Raw genomic sequence first — 23,006 nt, 5'->3', positions numbered from 1 at the left:
TAAATGTACACAAAACACCCGTATGGTTCTTTGTTTTGCATTATATCAAACTCTGGGTTCTTCCAAGAGCAAGTGAAGTCATGTGACTTTAAACACACATGCATGAACTCCATTCAACTCATTATGTAACTTCTAATGGGAACTAGTTTCACACCAGCAGGGGTAAATACTTATGCAATCACAACTTTTATATCAGATTTATAATAATAATAATAATAATAATAATAATAATAATAATAATAATAATAAAACACAGCTTTTCATGTTAGAAAGAACCCGCAGTCTTCTGTCCCGAAGACGTCTGGAAACTTAGTTACAACTGTTACAAAGCGCTGACACTGGAGACTCCTTCCAGATGTTTTAAACCAAAGCATAAATAATATAAAGTTGTCTCAGCTTTGAGTTTATTTAGGATTTATATATATATATATATATATATATATATATATATATATATATATATATATATATATATATATATATATATATATATATCACTGCAATGTCACATAGAAGCCTAAAAATGGGGTAAATGAATGTGATGTGCTTTCTCCTAAATCTACCAGTAGAGGGCGTGCATGTCTTGTACGTAATATTTTTAGTGACCAGCAGATGGCAGTGTTGATTAAATAAAATATTTGTCCATACAGAGCCCTAAATGATACATATATATTTAATGTGATATTGCGTTAATCTTGGCGTATTGTAGTGTGATCAGATTTATAACAGTGTATTATTTATGAAATGGACGTTTGATTATATGTGCAGTTCAAAAGTTTGCACACCTTTAGGTTTCAATTCAGACTGTTGCTATGCAGAATTATCACCCCCTGTCTTGTATGTGTATGAGTGAAAATCCTATACTATGTAGCCAAAAGTATGCGGCCACCTGACCATCACATGCATGCACTGTTGCAACAAAGTTGGAGGCACACAATTGTATCGAATGCCTTTGTGTGCTGTAACATTACAATTTCCCTTCACTGGAACTGAGATGTTTAAACCCGCTCCAGGATGACACTGGACAAAGCGAGCTCCATGAAGACATGGATTGAGAAGGTCGGTGCGGAAGAACTTGAGTATCCCGCAGAGAGCACTGACCTCCGGAAACCTGAAGACCAACTTGAGATGGACTGGAATTGGAGCCTCCTTACTCAACATCAGCTGCTGACGTCAACCTCACTAATGCTCTGGTAGCCGAATGAACGCAAATCTGTACAGCCACGCCCTAAAATCTAGTGGAAAGCCTTCCCGGATGAGTAGCGGTTATTATAAGAGCAAAAGTGGGACTATATCTGGAGTGAAATATTCAAAAAGGACGTGTGTGTGTGTGTGTGTGTGTGTGTGGTGCTGATACAAGTGCAATGCTAACCCTTACCCACACTTTATTGCTTACGTGTATTACTCCAACTGTTCAGTTAGAGACTGAAGCTCATAAACATGGAGATAACAAGAAATTTATGAAGGAATATATAATATACTGTAAGTTCCACTGTAATGTAGTAAGTGAACAGTGCCAAGGATCATTCAGGTGGGGGGGCTATAAAATAAGATATGAGATAAAAATCTACTTCATCAGGTAGTAAATTTATAGTGTTTATAGATGAGGTATATATGCTGAGTTGCCAGTTTGCTGTTGACCTGTCAAGTACAGTATATATGCATGAATGGAAACTCTTGAGCAAAGTTCATTAATAAAACTTCTCTGCAGTAGTCTCGGAAATTCTGTAAGATGACTGTGACATGAGGGCATCAAACCTGTATGGTCAGGTTTCAGCACAGTTTTGTGCACACTTTCCATACAACCGATGATGTGAATCGTGTGTGTGTGTGTGTGTGTGTGTGTGAAAGAAAATATAAAAATAACTGAGTCCGGCCAATTTGAGGCCAACCTGTATTGTAACACCGCCTTTATTTCTACTACAAACACTGAAACGAATGCAAAGCAACATTCCAAGCGTGACTGATAATGTCCTGAGAACAAAAACGCGGCCCTTCATATCTCATCCATGAATAAATAAATCCTCAAGCTGGTTATTTAGAGGAAATATTAAACAAACGGATGAATGTCATGAACAGAATTTTTTTTTTTAAAGGCATGATTAGCTTTAAGGGAGCACGGTGGCTTAGTGGTTAGCACGTTTGCCTCACACCTCCAGGGTCCGGGGTTCGGTTCCTGCCGGGGCCCTGTGTGTGTGGAGCATGTTGTCCCCGTGCTGCGGGGGTTTCCTCCGGGTACTCCGGTTTCCTCCCCCAGTCCAAAGACATGCATGGTAGGCTGATTGGCGTGTCCAAAGTGTCTGTAGTGTACGAATGGGTGTGAGTGTGTATGTGATTGTGCCCTGCGATGGACGGGCACACTGTCCAGGGTGTACCCCGCCTTGTGCCCCATGCTCCCTGGGATAGGCTCCAGGTTCCCTGTGACCCTGAAGAAGGAGTAAGAGGTAGAAGATGGATGGATGATTAGCTTTATTCCCTGCAACATCATAATGACAACTGAAAGATTATAATGTATAATATAGTCAGACGTGCATAAAGCCGTGTAATTTTAATGATACATCACTTGTGCATGCGCATGTGCTTATAGTAGTGGAATGCCTGGCAAATTTGACCTTGTGATGACATTTCACTCGTCTCCATGAATAAAAGATGATATTTATTGTGTATATTTACTGATTGATTTAAAAGGAAAAGAGGATTTATTTGGGGGAGGAAAAAAAAAAAGTCAAATGCAATTATATTTGTGTACATTGAAAAGCTTGGGATTAGTGTTGGGTGTAGACAGCATCATTTTGATATTATAACACACAACTGTGTGTGTGTGTGTGTGTGTGTGCGCGTGTGTGTGTGTGTGCGCCAAGCATCCAATGACTCGAACCCATTGTTCCACTGCCGTCATCAAAACACGGCTGCTGATTGGCTCTCGTGCCATTCGCGTCACCGTCTTTATTCCCACACTGTCATTCATGAATATTCTGCGCCAGTGGGCGTGGCTTCCGCGCATTACCACGCCTTCTGTATAAAGGCGTGAAGTCTGGCGCGTGCATCCGATAGTGCCAGTGCTACATGGAGCCGACTGACTGACTGCTGTCCTTTACACACCTCAACTTAAAAATCCTGAATTTTCCGTCCTGCGACTTAATTTCACTGCAGTGCTACAAATACATGTTGTGAAGCTCTACATGACTGCCTGCTATCCTCAGGTGTACCGGTAAGTCACTCCATCCGTCCTTAAAAAAAACAAACACACACACACACACACACACACAAACAAAAAAAACGCTACAGTACACTTTGATTGGTTTGTTGTTGTTGTTGTTGTTGTTGTTGATTTAACGCTGAATGCATTCATTTCCTGCTTTACATTGATCCAAATGAAGTGTTTTTAAAAATTAAAACCGATTTTAAAAAAAAAAGAAAGAAAAAAAAAACCCAGGTGAAGTCAGTGTTTAACTTGCTTTACAAGGTTCAATCCCAAAAAGCTGGCTACCTATAATCTAGTGCAGTACTACAACACTATCCTGTTGTTTCTTGTGTAATGTAGTGCGCTTCTGTAGGGAGTGTGGAGTGAATTGGGATTCAGCCTTCATGTCATGTTGGGGTCCCCCCCCCCCACTTAAACCCAAACACCTGAGTGGAATTGTAATGAAATGAACCCGATTTAAACCCCAGTACCAGGGTTATAAATGAGCTGAGTTGTAACAAACATAGCTACAATGTGCTGCAGTAGTTTGGTGTCAAAATGATGTAGCCTAGACTAGAGCAAGGGTGTACAGACTTTTGCACCCAAATCCCCCATTGCGTTAAGTTCTTTCATTTATCTTGTCGGAGGGTTTTATCCTGGTCAGCGGTAAATTGTGGTAGATCCAGAGTCTATGCCAGGGAGATTGGGTGTGAGTCAGGAATACATCCTGGATATGAGGCTGATCCATCACCAGGCACCACACACACACTCATGTGTGCGCACACAGACACACTCATTCCCATTTTAAAGCAATTTAGAGTAGCAAGTCCACCTACTGTACTGGCATGTTTGCAGAAGGAGAACCTGGAGAGAACCGTGAGGATCTCCGAGTAACCCGAGATCAGTTTTGAACCAGGAACTCTTGAGCCATGAAGTGGCAGTGCTACCCACGGCACCACTAAGAACATTTGCTTTATTTGTTGGAGCCGTAGAGCTTTTTTAAAACGCTTATTATTCCTGAACTTTTCCACCAACAGAACACAAGCTGATATTATTCACAGGCTTGTTTTTGAGTTCTTGGGGTTTGGATTTCAGAGACCAGTCACTGCTATCATAAATATAACTAACAGCTTCAGTGAAGGTGGGTTGTGATTTCCAACCCTGTAACAAAAACCTGCCTATGTTCCACGGACCCGACTTTCAGAACCAGTGCTCTACACCGACAGAAATAAAGCTGTGGTACCAGGTGTATCTTTGACCTGGAAACATGTTCGGGTACAAAATTAGATCTCGCAGACCACCGGTGTACCTTTTTCAGCCTGACTCTACATCCTACCCAAACATAATAAAGACATAAAATATGTCCCCTTTTATGGTACCATTCCAGCATCAAGGAAAAGTACTGATCTCCTGTATTTCTACTGAGCATCCCCAGTTGGTTTTGAAATGTTCTGTATTTTTGGACCTGATATTTGAATCATTTATTTATTTATTTATTTTTCAAAAGGATGCTGTAATCAATAGACTAGATGATAGGCTCGGTGTGACTTGCACTGAAAGTTTCACGGTGGTATTTCCACTCAGATCCTGCACTGCGGGCAATGTGAGTCATTCGCTTGTTACTTTCCTAGTAAAGGTCATGTTCCATTGTGTGGAATCGATCTGCCAGCGCTTAATAACGCATCAAAATACCCGAACTCGGTAGGATCGAGTCCAAAATAGCTCCACGTCGGACGTATAGTTTAAGGCCAGAGTTCTCAGATCTACTTCTGAAGACTCCTGCGTGACGTTTTGCTCAGGTGTGTTTGGACGAAGGATAGTTTCTAATTTGATCGCTGCTGCTGTTGTTATTATTTTAGTATATATGAATTACAGCGTCATGCATATTCATCTCCAAAGTGTTGAGATGATTCTTGGAAATCGATAAAGCAATGTCGAATACGCTTGCCGTCCCCCGATCTTTCTCTGTGCATCTTTTAGCTAAGCGGGGGAAAAGAAAAAAAAAAAACCCCAAACCACCTCTAGGGAAAATGGAGCGCCATTAATAGCACTTCCACAGCCATGTCGGCGTAGCATCGTTTAATGTTGATATAACCTGTTCGAACTGCTTCAGCACCGTGAACAGGATGCGTCGACCTGACCTCCTTAACAGAGCTTCAGAGCTTTCTTTCTCTGTGTGCACTCACTGTTTTCCCCTGCAATAGCTTGCAATAGCTGGTGGTTTATTTTGCAAAACCCCCTTGATCTCCTCTCTTACAAAGGCCTTGTGTTTCCTCTTGAAACACAAGTCGTGTTTGAGGAAGCCTCGGTGATTCCGTAGGTGTGTAATCAAAGTTTATGTTTGGCGAGTTGACTCCATGTCGTTTTCAACTTTTTTTTTTTTGATTGCCGTTTTACAGATTTTTACGTTCTATGGTTAGCATTAAGCTAGCCTAGTCTTGTTGGAAACTTGTCCCTGACTGGAAACGTTTGCATGGAAATAATCGCAAAGAGCTTTGGAGGGATAAACTGTGATTGGAAGAACAGGATGGCCTGGGGGGGGCTTTTTAAAAAACAAAAATTGTTGTGTTTTTTTTTTAAATAATTTATTTTGATGCTTCACTGCAGTTCTTTTGGTCGAATTATTTTGTCCAGCATCAGCATCCATTTCTTTTCAGCCAAAAGAAGATTTGACGGAGAACCAATTTGGTCCAGTTCCCAGGCTGAATCGAATTGCAGCCGACCAAGATATGACTGGAGGACCGAGAGGGTCGATTTCTAAGATATTCGTTCCAGCATAAAGTCAGGGTGATGTGTTTGGCTAACCGAAGCCCAGTTTCGATGCCAATCTTCTAGTGGTTAAAGGTTTTAATCTACTTTAAAAATGTTGGGTCGGCGTCCATCTTGAACTCCTGTCTCGATCGCATGAAGAATAGCTTTCCTCCATTCTTCCCTTATCCTTCGCTGCGTTTCTGGTGGTCTGTTTTTACTCGCCAATCACCAGCTTCAATTCTTGTTGTCTCGCACCAGCATTCATCCCTCTATCTACCTTTCTGCCCAAGAAAATACGATTAGAGGGCCAAGAAAGTCCATTCCGGCATGGTGACTGGGGTCCAAATTCCAGTTAAATATTTGGGTTGATCTCAGCACCCACTTGATGTTAACCCTGTAGTAGTAAAGGTTATCTTGGGTCATTCATCCTGCTTGAACTCACTCGCTTGGTGTCTACTGCTTTGGCGGCCTACATTCTTTCCTGACCTTTTGCTTGCGTCTGACGGTCCATTTTTGCTTGGCAAGCGCCGTTGACCGTGTCAGCTTCCGTCCCTCTGGCAACCATGACGACAGCTAAGATATACAGCTGGAGCAGATGGGAAACAATGCGAGGTATGCGCAGTCTGATAGCCCTGTGAGTTTAGTGTGTGTCAGCACCGCGGGACAGAGCTGATGCATTGTGGGTCATCGAGCCGGCCATTCTCTATTTTATTTCTATTTCTTCGTCGCGTTAAACAGAAAGTCATACGTACGACTTGCACGACTGTATAGTCTGGGATATACGATAATACGATATCGTGATAAACGACGTCACAGTACACTTTTCGATCATGCGTATTGCGTACCCCTTTTATTTGTAAACTCTGACCGCAAGCACCTGATTAGAAGTTACAGCTTTTAAAGTTTTGAATTTTTTGTTGTGAAGTAAAACTTAGGGGTTTTTATTATTACGCCTATATTTCGTGTAGCACATCATGGAAGTGATTTTTAGTTAGTTTTGTCATGGCGCTCGCCCCTGATGTAAATTAACACGTTTATTAATCATTCTGTTTTTTTTTTTTTGCAAAAAAAGCGTGAACCTCATACTTGCAAGGTCTTGATCTCATGATGCATTTGTACCCTGAAGTATCATATGATTTTTTTTTGTTTGTTTGTTTGTTTTTGTTTTTCCTCAAATCGTATCTCCTTTGTTTGAAACGCTAGCTCCGCTACTGTGTGTCCTCCTTCTATTTTTTTTTCTTTCTCTATTTATTTATTTTTTTTCATTGCAAATAATGAAAGCCCCGGTGTTGTTTTGCTTAGATCGCGCAGAGCGATGGAGGAAATTACCAGTGACTCACAGAAGAACAAAGAGCACGGTTTTATTCCCCCAAACATCCTGAGCCGCTCGGGTTCGACTAATCCACCAGGCCTCGTGCTCCCGTGTTTCCTATTAAAGCGGATGAAGAGATTTAGATGCCAGGAAGGCTCCAGGTTCAAATCTGCAACAGTAGCACTGCATGTCCTGCATAGAGATTATCGAAATCTTCAGTAATGCCTCGACAGCTGATTACACCGGAGGAAGATGAGCGTGGTGAGGATAATGCTCGGGTTTTGCTCTGGTATTCAGCGACATGGCTGTCTTTTATTTTTGAGCCTGTGTGTGTGTTGATGCGGAGCTTTTAGGGTTTCCGTCTGCCACCCAGATTTCCTGTCTCAGCAGTGTTGGTAGGAGTGGGCTCTATCACCTCATGATATTTCTACAATACAACATGGTCACAGTATGCTGTTCTACATCCAGTATATTGCGTGTACAGTATATACATGTTGCCCAGTCTTAGTGTTCATACAATCTTATTGAAACACATTAATACAAAGATTGTTGGGGGAAATGTGTCTCGCTATGTCAATTCGCTTTGATGCTGAGATCAGCTCTTCTCAGCACTAAAGGTCCGCTCGGTCGTTTTGACGTCTCGTTTGCGTTACGAAGGGCTCTTCAGTCGGAGCTTCTAGACCTTTCCAGCTCCGTGGAAACGAAGACGGCGTGTTTGGTAGCGCGACGTGGACCTGGACGTGTTTTTTTTTTTTTTTTGTTTGTTTGTTCTGTTTTTGGTTTTAACACTTGTATGTTTGTAGAGTTTGAATTGTTGCACGCTTTCCTGCTTCCTTTTGTTCTCTCCCGCCCAGTTTCGTGTTTTATTAGGCTGATGTTCTGTTATTCTTAGCCGAGCAGGATGTTTATGTGGCCACGGAGCTGAAATATCGCTGGCAACGTTCGAGTGTTTAGATTTCAGGAACACGTCTGTGCAATCAGTGCACATTCATTATGTCTGCTCGCGCTCTCTCTCTTGCTCTCGCGCTCTCTCTCTCTCTCTCTCTCTCTCTCTCTCCTTTCTCTTTGTATCTCGTTCAGCTGTTTTTGAGTGCTGGAATAAACTAACATTTATGTTTCATAGTAAATACCACAGATGATTGTGGGGGGGGAGGGAATGTACACCACTGCATACTAATTCCTCATGCTTTTAAGTTATTTTTGTAAGAAACTTTTATTGCTCTCATTTTTGCATGTGTGTGTGTGTGTGTGTGTGTGTGAGAGAAAGAGAGAGAGAGATATTTGGATTTCCAGCTGTTGTTTTCAGTCAAGCCACAGCTGTGCAGAGGAAGTCATAAAACACAGGTTTGACTTTAAGATGTCCAGCGTGTAACCATCTCTGTGTCTTCATATAACATTTTAGTGGATAATTAAGGATGTTTACTGTATAATACTATTCTGGATTCTGATTGGTCAGAAGGAGTTGATGTAATGTTTAAAAAAAATTAAAGAGGAAATTGATTTAACGTTTATGGATGGCAGGAGTTACAAGGTTTTGTGGACTTTCTACAAGATTAATTGTAACTATGAATGTTTTTTTTGTTTGTTTGTTTTTTTTAAACCCACACGTGTTCTTTAATGAATAAAAATCGCTGTGGTGTAAGAGGAAGAAGGAAATATTCAACGGGGGGGGGGGGGTTTGAGTGTAACTTCACTTCATTACACCATCCTGTTATTGGTTATTTTCCTGTAAGAGAGTTTGTTTTTTTTTTTTTGTTTGTTTGTTTGTTTGTTTGTTTTTTACTCCGCTCCTTAAAGGGATGCTCAGAAATGGAACCCGTCTCTTATAGGGTTCTACGCAGAGCCTTTAAGGGTTCTGTCAGGACAAACCAAAGAGCGTTTAAGGATGCTAGATAGTTTAATAAACTCCACAAAAAAAAAGTTTCAATCCCTGTACGCTCCCATTGATTCATACAGTCAATATTGTATGAATATGCAAATTAGGAAACGCTTCCCAACATTACAAGCCCCACCCACCCACCATTTTCCTGGTAAGCTAGTCTTGCCCGCATGGTCTGTATTTACATATTAACATATGGTGATAAGGAGACGTTTTCGGACAAAGTTTGGTTAATTAAGGACTTTTTTTTTCTATTACACTAGATACATACGGTCCCCTCCGAAACTATTGGAACGGCAAGGCCAATTCATTTGGTAAAAGCCTGGAAAGCATCAAAAAAAGAAGAAACCAACAATTTGCCGCATCACCGGCTTGATGCGGTTATTGCAAGACTTATCTGTTCCTATACTTTGGGGGGGGGGGGGGGGGGGTTAGGGTTAGCTGAAGTAATGAAAAGCTGAAATAATTAACTCTCATCACACATCCATCTTTGGATCTCAAACCCAAATGTCTTTGGTGTACAGCACAAGCAAACGTCTCGGCCTTGCTGTTTCCTTGCAACGATTTGTCACAAATGACGATGTGCATAACGGGCTTTTCAGGTCAGCTTGCACAAGGTAACGTATAGCGCAGGCTTCAATTAATAACGTAACACGTTTTTGCGATCCTAAATGCGCAGGCTTTGCTCGTAAGACTGAGACCGCCGTCCGTAGTCCAGGGATTTCCGCACTCGCCGAGACACCTGATGGCTTTCGTTGTTTGGAGGTGATTGAGGTAGGAGATGATGTTCGCTTGTGTCTAGGAAGGTGTGGTTTGTTCTGGAACATGACAAAGAAATGCAACTCCATGAGGTATCTAAATCCAGCTACATGAATGCTCGTGATTGGTGAGGGCGAACGGTTCCTCACACCCGATCCTGTGGCGCGCGTGGTCCGACGTCTCTTCAGTTCCCCACTTTCCTTTGAGTAATTAGTTCCTACAGCGGTTTTGTCTTATCCTGTCATCTTGTTAAATATCTGTAGAGACTTTATGAGGGGAGGGGGAGAAATAAATAAAGCGTGGAAGGGACTAACCACTGGCTTGATTTGTCAGCGCTACTAGTGAGTATATATAGCAGAGACGGTTAGCTTGCTTCGCTAATCTCCTGATCCACTGGGGCACAACGCACAGATGTTTTTAAGCGTTTTTGATCCAGAATAGTCCCGTGAGAAGAAGTCTGGGCCTTTTTTTTTTTTTTTTTTTTGTAAATTTATTTTTTTCCTTTTTCAAGCTCGCCTCAGCCCAAGCTTGTATAAACGCTCTTGTTGGAGTTTATTTAGCTGGATCTATCGTGTGTGTGTGTTTGCTGTGGGTTTGCACACTGACCACTACACCGGCAGGCTTTAAATAACGTCTGTGAGAAAGGAGCTTCAGTGCAGTCTCAGCTCATACAGGAATAGATGCCGTTTCTTGCCAGTGCTTTAATATTCGCCCTTCACACGAAACCATTAAATGGCTTTCAGGGCGACTTTATTTATTTATTTTAATGGGGTGTGTCAAAAGGTGCAGCGTATTTCGTGCACGTCTGGCGTGCAGCATCAGCAAATTCCAGCGAGCGTGGTGACCCAAATGTCTTTCTGTAAGTCCTTCGTGTCAGATCCATGTGACGGTCTCCTGCACACCCACAACAGTTTCATAATGGCTGCTCTATGCACGTGCTCATTTCATGTGTTTATATTTGTATTTATGTACGTGTGATGCACACACACCTGAGTGCGGAGTTGTGGCCCTTCGACCTCATTGTGGTAGAACGTTCTCAGTGCTACCGGATGTGGTGTGTGTTTAATGTTCATTTTTATTTATTTTTTTAATACATCAGACCAGTTACACGACATGGGTGAGGTAGAACGTGCAAGAGAAGTCTTCTCGTTTAGACACGTCATCGTGTTAGGAATAAATCCATCGGTTGGATAGACGCTAGATTGCAACATGGACGAGGTGAGATGTTTCTACGTTCTTGGGGGGGGGGGGGGGGGGGGGGATGGGTTCTTACTACTTATCTTATTGAACTTTAGGCCAGTGGTCACCAATCCTGTTCTTGTACATCTACCTTCCTGAAGACTTTAGTTCCAACCATCATCGTGTCCACCTGACCATCTAATCACCGCCTTAAGAAGTTCTTGATCAACTAAAAGAGATGTTCGATTTCGGTTGGAGGTGAAACCTGCAGGAAGGTAGATCTCCAGGAGCAGGGTTGGTGGCCACTGCTTTAGGATACTAGATACAACTCTTGTTTCTAAGTAGTGAAGATTACCACAATATGGCTTTAAACTTTTAAGCATGGGAAAGGTGCAAGAGGAAGCTTTTAAGTGTTTGTTTTTTTTTTTTTTTTTGTGGTCTTTGGAGGTTTAAGGGTTCTTGCTTCTTATGAGTTCTAATTGGATTCATATTTAGTAGCAACTTGTATATAATGTTAAAGGGTTCCTCCAGAGGGACAAAGCGGAAGAACCCTTTTACGGTGCTAGATGCAGAATGGATGAGGTGGAATCTTTGGATGATCTTGTAAGAAACACCTTCTTAGAAAAAGTGTTTTGTCAAGGGATCTAGCGGTCTACATGGGTTCTGCGTAGATACTTCTATGATGTAGTATTCTACAAAACGTTATGGTTTCAGATAGACGAAGCTTGCAAATTTCATCCTTCGCATTCTATGATAAAATGCTAGGCTTGATGGGAAACCTAATATCGACCAATCAGCAGTATCTCTTTCATCGGGTCCTGCATGGTAGTTACACGTTCTAGCGTTTCTGACCTGACTTTTGGCCTGTGTGTGTTGGCAGTTCTGTGTTCGTGCCGTGCCGTGAGATGACCGAAGTGATGATCAGCAGCACTCCAATGGAGGACATACGGCTCAGCCCAAGCAAAGACCGCCTCACTTTTCAGGTACCAAAAGTTTCGGTACTGCTTCACATTGCCAAGAACTTTGAACAGCAAAACAACCTTGAAAAAAAAAAAAAAAAAAAAGAACAGCCTCGACAGCCACTTCAAGAAATAGCTCATTGCTTTCACACCCGAGTCATTTTGAGATTCTCAGGCCAGGCTTTCCACCGTGGGCTTCCTTTCAGAAGTGAACGTTGCTGCTTTCCAAAATAAGATCAAACTCCTCAGAGGAGAATTGTCATTCTTTTTCCATTTCTCAAAATGTAAGCAAATTTCTGAAATTTGAATAGCATTTTTTTGGGGGGTGGGGGGTGAGTGGGTGAGGGGGGGTGTTTCCTTTCTGAAAAAGAGGAACAGGATGGCACCAAAACACGCTCTGTACCGAATAGTAGTGTAACCACCGTATTGTTCCATGTTAAAGCAGAAGTGCCGACTTTTTACCAGCGTACCTGTCTGAAAACTACGCCTTTCTTCTTTTCAACCGAATCAGCAGAACAAATTAGCCGGAAAGCCTAATTCACCGAAGGGGAAAGGGACACGGGTTGTGAAGGTTGCATTTGAATTTCTCGATTCTTGTGAGCCGATGGAAAACGAGAAGCGGGACTGCGGTCTCATTGGGCAGTTCAAACGGAGTAGCTGCTTATTATTATTATTATTATTATTATTATTATTATTATTATATTACTTTCTTATTATTATTTCCTTAAGTTTACTTTGCAGACGTCTGGGGGGGGATGCTAAAATAAATGGTCCATTTCATCCACTAGCATACGCTCGGGTTTTTGTAGTGATTCATTTATTTATTTTTTTTTTCCAATGAAGTTAATAACGTTACCTTTAGACACACCCACTACATAGTCATCTATTTGGAAAATCTGCGTTCATCGCCCATCGTCACATGTTGTCTTTTATCTCTACACCAAGCATATGAACTATTTCGTGATGTCTGGGCTCCAATAATGCGGTTAGTAACACCAGCCTTATTAGCATTTTACCCAGACTGCCGTTTTAGAGGGCGCTTTTTCGTTCTGTGCTGGAGGGGAAAAAACGAGAGAGAGAGAGAGAGAGAGAGATCTCTTCTCTTCCCTTCCCAGCTGCACTCCTCAGGGACCTGCTTTCTTTCTTTGTCTCTCTCTTCATTTCACTACACACTACTTCTTCTTTTTTTTTTTTGTTCTCCCTTTCTGCTATGAGTTCTGCTGCACTGAGATACACACTCTTGAGCTATTTAAAGACTCTGTGTGTGTGTGTGTGTGTGTGCAGTCTTTTTGTTTTTTTGTTTTTTGTGGCATAATTGAGGTGCTGAACCATGCCAGGATTTGATGCCGCCGTCACAGCCGATATAAAACCTGACAATCACACCGGCTGCCCATGTTTTCTCTCGTTTCTCCGAGACAGACGATCCTGGAAGGAACGCAGTCGTCCTTTGATGCACTCCGAGCGCTTCAAGTGAAATTTATGAATATATTCAATCTGGTGGCATCGTGTCATGTTTCGCACAGACGTCTCGTCCTCGACAGACTCCGGTTTTGCCTACCCAGGACACCCTTCCTGTCCTTTTCTTCCTCCCTCGACCCAGGAACACAGCTGTGCGTTCGAGTTTTGAGCACAACACGTCGAGGCGTGCGGTTACAGGAAGGTGACGAGTGTCAGGATGGTGTGACGAAGCAGCGTTATTGTTACCAGACATCAGTGGTTCATCAGCCTTTCTCTCTGTTTTTTATTTCTTTTATCCACCCCCGTCCACATTTATTTTACACCTCTTTTATCCATGGTAATGGTGTGATTACCATGTCTTACACCTTTCTCTTACACCTCTTTCTCTTGCCCTTTCATCTCAGGCTGTATTTGAGCTCATATTTAAAAGAAAGTTCCATTTCATTCTTTGATTTTTATTTATTTTTTCCCCCTCCCAAATATTGAAATTAGAGATGGCCTAGCCACTTACTTCCTCAGCCTCTCTTGCGTCGGGCACCTTTCCCAGACGGTGACATCCCTGTCCCTTCAATCCGCGTCACCGAAAAAGACCGAGCTAAAAATATGACTCCAATTCTCAGGCGAAATGAAGCTTTCGGGGCATGTTGTTCTTCCTGTGACCAAGAACGAAGGATATAAATAAGAAAGCCGAGTGTGCGTGAGAATCTGCTGGAGACCCTCACAAGTCACGTATGCCCTTTCCTCGACGTCGTTTCGGCTTTACGCCAGGTTCTCGGGCGATTTCATCTCTCCGTGATGCGCACAGAACTCGAACACGCGTCGAATTTCATCTCTGTGGGATTTTTCACCTTGGGGCTGTGATGAGAAGGCTATTATTTATTTATTTATTTGTTTGTTTGTTTTATTTTTTTATTATTTTTTTTAAAAAGGGTCTTTGAAAAGGTGATAAATCTGAAAAAGGGGGAATTTTTACACACTTTTAAAGAATTAAAAAGAGGCTACGGTTAAGTTCAGGGGGGAAAATGTTGGCTGTGTGGATGCATATATGCGTATATTGTAAATTTATCAGCATTAATACCGTGGTCACTGAAATCATGGAACAAGAAGTTTAGCGTGACGGTAGAACGTTTTGGTGAATTATGCTGAATAAGAAAAACATAAGGGGGGGAAAATGTACTGTGCGAGGAGTCGTGTAGAATATGAATCAGCACCTTCTGAGCAACCCCCCCCTCCCCCCTGTGGGGTAAGTAAAACTGTAAGCTGATACTGCGACGTGCTGGAACGTCTGAAACGTGATCTCGCACTGGAAGATTAACGTGGCGTCAATTCGTCATAGCGCTCCAGCCCCATTTCACGTCCACCTCTATAATGTGGAAACTTTTTGTTATGAGTGGTCTGGTTCTGGAACCGTTTAAAATGTGACACTTTAATAAACCCAACCAAAGAGAAATGCCTTTTTTTTTTTTTTTCTTTTTTCCCCCCCGTCTCGCTCTCCTCTCAGATCTTTCCGGATCCGTCGGACTTTGAGCGCTGCTGCAAGCTGAAAGACCGCCTTCCGTCCATCGTGGTGGAGGCGACCGAGGGCGAGGTGGAGAGCGGAGAGCTGCGCTGGCCTCCCGAGGAGTTCCTGATCAGCCAGGGCGATGAAGAGGAAGATGAGGAGGAGGAGGAGGAGATTGACGGGAACGTACAACAAGGACAGCAAACGCAAAGAAAGGACTGATACATACGCGCACACACACACACACACACACACACACACACACACACACACACACACACGCACGCACGCATGCACACACAAGCATCATGTAAAAGTCCTTCAGTGAGCAGGGGATGTGAAGAGGAGGAAAGTGACGAGATGCCGATCCTGATTTCGAAGCTGATCTCGCACCTGGTGCTAAATTAAAGCTTTACGAATATGGCCCAGTGATTATCAACACCCTCACATCGTGCACTCTCACGTTCACTTGGTAAAATAAAATAATCTCACGCCGAGTTCCTTTTAAGCCACAAAACAAGCCAGCGTCGTCACCCGTCATCACGCGTTCTCGTCTCTCACGCGCTCTCGCACTCCTCCTTGTTCTCGCACGCACACTTTCTCTCGCACATAAATATCCGTATATATAATTATGCATATGTTCATCAGTGACTGAGGAGGACTTTAGTTCCTGGACTTGATTTTCCGACAAGGGCGAGATCCCTCATGAAGAACATACAGACTTTTAGATGATCGTACAGAGCCAGTGTTTTTAATTTTATTTTTATTTTATTTTTTTTGGATAATAATCATAAATGTCTTGATTTAGGAGGTTAATAATGTTGGGGGACTGTACAGGGTTAAAGAGCACTGGCGTTCAGACTGTTCGGTTTTCACTGCTTGAAGAATGATTTTCCGAAATGCAGCGATTTAATACTTTCATGTTCGAGCAGCGGAATGGAGCCATGTGGCTTATTTAGCACTGAAGCTATAAACTGTGTAGGATGTTATTGTTAATTCTGGTTTTGCCTAGTCACTGTTATTTGTTTTTGTTTGTCCCCAACCCCCCCCCCATTTAATACTGTATGTAAATACGTTTTGTACGCAGAAGTAGTCATTTTCACTGTGAATATCTGCATGTAGTCGTATGTCTGTACATAGGTAACGATTGGCGCTCGGTGGGAGTTAACAAAAATCCAAATCACATAGAATGATTTAATGCTAATCACATTCTTCTTTTAATTCTGTTTAGACGTCGTTCATTTAGAGTAAAAATTCCGATTTGGATCCAAAGTGTGATTTTTGAAATAATCCTCTTCCCTCAGTGGAAGGTTACAGAAGGTCACCTTGGCACTGAGAGCACCTTTTGTATATTGACACAATGTCTAGCCTTTATTTTCGTTTTTTGGTCTGTTTGTTGTCTACTTCCTGGCTATGTATAAAGGCTTTGGTCTCAGTCTAGGTGTGTATGCGGGTGTTATGAGGGTCAAGAAGTGAGTTAATTAAGTGTGAGGGTCTTCTGTGTGAATTGCCTGTAGATTTGCTTTGTATTTTGTGTACAGCTCAGGGAGAATAGCTGCCATTTTCTCTTGGTTTTGACCCCCACCCCCCACCCCCCCCCCCCACCCCCCACCCCTTTTACCACTTGTTGTAAATAAACATTTGGAACATACTTTAGAACTCTGTTGTATTTTGTTTGAATGTGTGTGGTAAAACCACTAAATGTTAGGCTCTCATGAATTTGTGAGGTAAATCTAGTACAGGTGAGCGTGTGAATGTGTGATGTACAACTAAAAATGTTAGCATTTTGTGTGTATGTGTGAGGTAAAACTAAGAGAGGTTAGCTTTTAGTGTGAATGTGTGAGGTATAACTAGTAAATGTGAGCATTTTATATGAATGTGTGAGGTAAAACTAAGAGGTTCACTTTAATTGTGAATGTGTGAGGTTTAACTAGTAAATATGAGCATTTTATATGAATGAGTGAGGTAAAACTAGTAAATGTGAGCCTTTTATATGAATGAGTGAGGTCAAACTAGTAAATGTGAGCATTTTGTGTGAATGTGTGAGGTAAAACTAGGAAGTTAGCTTTTATGGTGACTGTGTGAGCTCCAACTAGAAAATGTGAGCATGTTGTGTGAATGAGTGAGGTAACACTAGGAAATGTGAGCATTTTATATGAATGTGTGAGGTCCAACTAGAAAATGTTAGCTTTTTGTGTGGATGTGTAAGGTAAAACTAGGAGATGTTCACTTTTATTGTGTATGTGTGAGAGAAAACCAGAAAATATGAGCATTTTGTGTGAGGTAAAACTAGTAAATGTGACCGGGATGCGTGAGGTAAAATGTGAGAACATTCGATGTATGTGTGGGGTAGAATTACGCTAAGAGATCGTCTTTTAAGAATTTGGGGAGATTTTTATGCCTCTTGTCTTCTTCTTTTTGTTCTGTTCAGCATGTAAAACAAATATATCTTAAAAACTTTCAGTTTCACTTCCTTTTGCAGCAGCTTTAAAGCAATGTGGCTTGACTTCCTGCAAAACATTGTGTGTGTTCTGTGCACGGTATTTTAATGCATACTGTATTTAGTTGCACAAACCGCATTGTGCCTTCCTGCCTTCCCAAACTTACCTCGAGTCTTGCACACTTCCTCTATGCAAGCTGAGGGTTTTCGCATTTGCATGTCTTTGTTTCTTATAAAGCCCTTGACCAGAGGTCAACTGTCAGCTCCAGATGAAATGCAGTAGTTACAGTAGTTAACAAAACCAGTTTTTGCTTTAGCATGGCAAATGCACTGGTTTGTGATGCCTTAGTCCTATGGACACGACCCCACAAATGACACTGTAATTAAAAATGGTCGATGCTAGTTAAACAGATTTGGAGTCTATATTACTTTAAAAATGAAAAGTTGTTTTTTTGTTTTTTGTTTTTTTTTACAAACGTTTTCATACTTTACCAGTTGTTATAAAAAATAATAATAATGCTTTTCATTTCTGTATTTTCTAGCTTTGCACAAGAATTGTTCCATGCTGTTCCACCCCTATGTCTATTTCTATTTTTGGACCTATGTGTCTTGCTATGCAACTGACACTAGCCTCCAATGGTGTCGTATATGATTCCAACAGATTTATCAGCGTTTCCCAAGCCGCTTTTTCTGTGATACTGTAACATGCACGTGTTGTACCAGGTGCATTCAGCCTGAAATTAGCAGTCTCAGTGAACCGAAAAAGAATTATTTGTAGGGGTAAAGAACTGCAGAAACCAGCTTTTCTTTTTTGTAAACCCGGTCTCTGAGGACCCAAGACCAGTCTGCAATTTTAATTCTGTTCCAGCATCTGAGCAAACACACAAGACTGATCACTGACTCATCACTGACGCAGGTGTGAATCAAGATTCTATGGAGCAAGAAATTGATTTCAAACAGATTAGCTTATGTTCCGTATTTTTTATTTGTATTTTTTTTAACCACAGCGCTGTTGCGTTCTCAATTCTGACTGGTCAGAAGGTTGATTAATTTTTTTAGAACAGTAACTCGGACACTAGTGTCAGTTGCAATTCAGATCACAGGCTTATATTAATATCATTCTAATACCCTGTTATATGTAATGTATAAATGTGTGAGGTAAAACTAGTAAATGTGAGCCTCTTGTGTGAATGAGTGAGGTAAAACTAGTAAATGTGAGTCTTTTATATGAATGTGTGAGGTAAAACTAGTAAATGTGAGCCTTTTATATGAATGTGTGAGGTAGAACTAGTAAATGTGAGCCTTTTACATGAATGTGTGAGGTAGAACTAGTAAATGTGAGCCTTTTGTATGAATGCGTGAGGTAAAACTAGTAAATGTGAACCTTTTATATGAATGCGTGAGGTAAAATTTGTAAATGTGAGCCTTTTATATGAATGTGTGAGGTAAAACTAGTAAATGTGAGCCTTTTGTATGAATGGGTGAGGTAAAAATTATAAATGTGAGCCTTTTATATGAATGTGTGAGGTAGAACTAGTAAATGTGAGCCTTTTGTATGAATGCGTGAGGTAAAACTAGTAAATGTGAACCTTTTATATGAATGCGTGAGGTAAAATTTGTAAATGTGAGCCTTTTATATGAATGTGTGAGGTAAAACTAGTCAATGTGAGCCTTTTGTATGAATGGGTGAGGTAAAAATTATAAATGTGAGCCTTTTATATGAATGTGAGGTAAAACTAGTAAATGTGAGCCTTTTATATGAATGAGGTAGAACTAGTAAATGTGAGCCTTTTGTATGAATGTGTGAGGTAAAACTAGTAAATGTGAGCCTTTTGTATGAATGGGTGAGGTAAAATTTATAAATGTGAGCCTTTTATATGAATGTGTGAGGTATAACTAGTAAATGTGAGCCTTTTGTATGAATGGGTGAGGTAAAAATTATGAATGTGAGGTAAAACTAGTAAATGTGAGCCTTTTATATGAATGAGTGAGGTAGAACTAGTAAATGTGAGCCTTTTGTATGAATGTGTGAGGTAGAACTAGTAAATGTGAGCTTTTTATTTGAAGTGAAACAGTAATGAGGTCAAATCTTAATCAACTTCAGGGTGGTAGGAATTTCACAAAGAAGCATTTTCCAAAACTTCTTTGTTACAAAAACAAATTTCTTAAAGCTAGCATGACTGCAAACTGGCCAAACACGGGCAGTGACATTCTGACATTTTGCCCATGATGTCTGTGTGTGTGTCTGGTTAAGTAACGGGTTGGCGAAATGGATCAATTGAAGAGTGACTCAGTTCCATCCCGAGGTCTTCAGGTTACTTCCTGGAAACGTTGAGTGGACATTCCACTCCGATAAAGACACCTCCTGGTTACACACACGCACAACCGAGCTGAGTTATTTATGCATGGACAGTATTAGAGTTCACCAAAGGCAGGCCAAAATCGCCTCATCATGATGTTAACACTTGGACTGTGTGTGTGTCAGAGTGAAGGAAATAGTGCTGTGTAGTGTGCATTCAGCAGTTCTTTTCCATTCATATAGACAAGGTGAAATGAATGAAAAAGGAATCTGTGACTCTCAAAGAAAACCCGAATCCCCAAAAAATGGTGCTTCGTTGTTTACAGAATTCATCCACAAATTAATAATAGTTTTATGGTTAAGATCACAAATCGGTCAATAATGGATCCTAGCAAAGTAAAGACTTCATCTTAATTCTGTACATATGTACATTGTGTGTGTGTGAGAGAGAGAGAGTGAGAGAGAGAGGAGGATGTGGACAGTCTGTGTGGTTTCAGAGCCACATGGATATTGTGTGTGTGTGTTTTAAATTATTCTCAGGGTCATAGTGCTCAGTCACTGATAGCTCTTCTCTCTCATTCCCAGAATTCTTTCCACTGGAAACAATCTGCCACTGATCCTTGTCTCTCAACACACACACGCACACGCACACACACACACACTCACTCACTCTCTTGCTCACACTTTCCAACCTGTCATCTGTGTTCACACACTTACACCCTGAGCTGTCCTCGCACACAGAGCAGCACCCGCTCACCACAAGTACTGCTTTATAAAGGTGCTGGACACACACACAGCGTACATATACAATCTGTCTCTCTTTTTCTTTCTGTTTCACTTTTTTCCTTTCTCTCTCCTCACTTTGTCTCTCTCTCTCTCTCTCTCTCTCTCTCTCTCTATCTATCTAGTTCCTATCTATCTATCTGTCTATCTCTGATATGTCTATAGTGTCTCACTGCCTCTCCTCGGTTGTAATCCTTCTCTCTTCTCTTTCTGTCTGTCATTCTCCCTGTCTCAATCTGTCCATCTCTTTTGTTCCTGTCTCTATCTTTAGTGTATAAAATCTATTTCAGCCCTTAATGATGTGCTGTAAATGTCCTTGGATTGATTGGGTTTTATTGCATCATGAAGGCTTGTCACTGATCCTGACATCATCTCTCTCTCTCTCTCTCTCTCTCTCTCTCTCTCTCTCTCTCTCTCTCTCTCTCTCTCTGTCTCTCAGCTAAAATTACCATGAGCTTGTTAACATGTCATTCAGTCGTGCAGTTTTCTATACAGTACATGACAAGACTCAATTTATTAGTGGAAAGACTTTGTCATGTATATAAGCAGCAGATTAAGGCACTATTTTTGCTTGTCCACGTACTTTTTATTACACACACCTACCCTATTAATGCATCATGTAGGTGTTCAGTTACAGATTAAAGCTCATCTTTTTCCATACACAGCGTGTGTTACTGCTCCTCTAAACCATCATCAGTGTCAGAGTCTGACCACAGCACTGCTGTTTAGGCACATAAGACCCAGTTATGGCATTGATCAGTGACCCAACTGTAAGCAGCCACATTTACCACTTGAAATGTGATACTCGTGTGGTATTTAGGGTTTTTTACCCCCCTCAGCAGCCTTTACCAGCAGGACTTACTTCTAACTGAACGTTAGAAATAGTTTTCCGTTAAGTGACAGAGTTGTCTGGTGAAAGTCAGTGTAAGACGTTTTGTTTACCATTCTGATTACGAGGCTGGTTCTTTATATTATTCGTTGGAGGTGCATCATAAACGCTAGACGACTGGCTATAAATTTGTTTTGACATTTCAGTGGAATTATAGTGATTTTGGTCAAATACGCAGTCCGTACAGGATATAGCAGAGTTTGTTTGTTTTTTTTTGTGATTGTCATGGGCAAAAATGCTTGATTTTGCTTCAGCATTTAAAAAATTTCGATGCAACTTTTTTTTAATTATTATTATTTCAAAAGAAACTATTTGAACAGCAAGAAATTTTTTCGCACGTTCTTTCTCAGCGATGCTTGTTGGTAAATGAGACCGTTTAGCTGTACTCGTGTTCGACGCACGTGAATCGAAGAGGGCTTTGGCCGAATGCGCTTTGTGATGATGTCACATGGCGCGTCTCGGCCCAAACCTGCGGAAAACCTGCGGTAATTTTGGAAAATTGCGCGCTCCTCCGAATATCGCTTTTTCAGGTTTCCTTCATTTTGAGTTCATTTCTGTGATCGCAAAATCCTGGAGGGACTGAGAAGCGTCGTGATTATATTTCTACACCAGATTCGATCCTTTTGTATTTTTGTATCTAGGTGCTCATATGTCACTCGATAGTACTGATATCCTGCTGTTTACAGTATGTATGAAATTTGTGTATGAAAACATTTCAGGGCGTGCTGTTCTAGGAAAACGATCAGTGACGTTGACGTTAGCGCTCCAAAGCTGAATATTTTCCGATAACACCACATCCTGAAGTGTTGAATTATAAACATATAACGTACCGATTTCCTAACGATTACGTTTTTTAAGTTATATCTATTAAAGAACGACACGTCATACACTTCTTATTCGTGTATAGTTACATTTAATGTCGTGAAGTTTCTGGGCGCGTCTCAATCAGCTGCCTAGTTCAGTAGCCAGGGCACCGATCGGGGAGTCGGCCATTTTAAGGGGTGTGTCGATCGCAAACTCCTTCCAGCGCACTGGAAATTTCGCATCCTACAATGCACCGCGAAAACCAAGGAGCGCCGATGCGGACGAACTCTCGGGCAACTGTGCCCGAACTCGTGTATACAGTATACCGATTCACGACCTGCTGTAGGATCTAGAGAGCTAATCAAGGCATAGCCTCTGATATCACTTAACAGTTTGTATGGTGACATTTTCTGCGAGGAGATTCTGTGAAGTTTATTTAACATTCATGGAAGGAGTCTCCAGTCTCGGTGCCTTGTAATATTCAGACGTAAAGCCTTAACTTTACGCTTTATGGTTTCTCTCTTTATAGTTGCTTTAATCTAAGCGATAGCATGAACTAAGTTGTTTCATGGACGTTCCACAGCATTAAATGTAACTCTAAACGGATGAAAAAGTGCGACATGCTCTTTAATATGTAAATTTGTTAGTATTATTATATTGCTGTGGTATAAGAGGAATAAAACGCTTCGGCATGTGCAGTCATCGGAAAAGAATGGTTCACGGTGGTAACATTTCACATCGGGCCTCATCACGTTATCCCATCGTTGATTATTTTCCTATAACCGCATGTCCTGTTGTTGTTGTTGTTG

General features: G+C 41.3%; 1 protein-coding gene across 3 annotated transcripts; it reads left to right on the top strand.

The window, feature by feature from the left end:
- The first annotated feature begins 3,037 nt into the window (after window positions 1-3,037).
- lbh (LBH regulator of WNT signaling pathway) lies at window positions 3,038-16,633 on the top strand. Of its 3 annotated transcripts, none has more exons than XM_017463563.2 (3): window positions 3,038-3,211; window positions 11,945-12,047; window positions 14,983-16,633. In XM_017463563.2, exons 1-3 carry the CDS (start codon window positions 3,183-3,185, stop codon window positions 15,202-15,204), a joined length of 354 nt encoding a protein of 117 aa, XP_017319052.1. In that variant the 5' UTR covers window positions 3,038-3,182; the 3' UTR covers window positions 15,205-16,633. The 3 variants fall into 3 exon arrangements, with proteins under 3 accessions (XP_017319052.1, XP_017319053.1, XP_053535344.1); XM_017463564.3 differs by lacking the exon at window positions 3,038-3,211 and adding an exon at window positions 7,242-7,508; XM_053679369.1 differs by lacking the exon at window positions 3,038-3,211 and adding an exon at window positions 10,430-11,103.
- Window positions 16,634-23,006: the final 6,373 nt, after the last annotated feature.

This window comes from Ictalurus punctatus, chromosome 3 (assembly GCF_001660625.3).
Source record: "Ictalurus punctatus breed USDA103 chromosome 3, Coco_2.0, whole genome shotgun sequence".
NCBI classification, from domain to species: domain Eukaryota; kingdom Metazoa; phylum Chordata; class Actinopteri; order Siluriformes; family Ictaluridae; genus Ictalurus; species Ictalurus punctatus.
The sequence above is the reverse complement of the archived record's forward strand: the minus strand, read 5'-3'. Positions and strand labels throughout refer to the sequence as shown.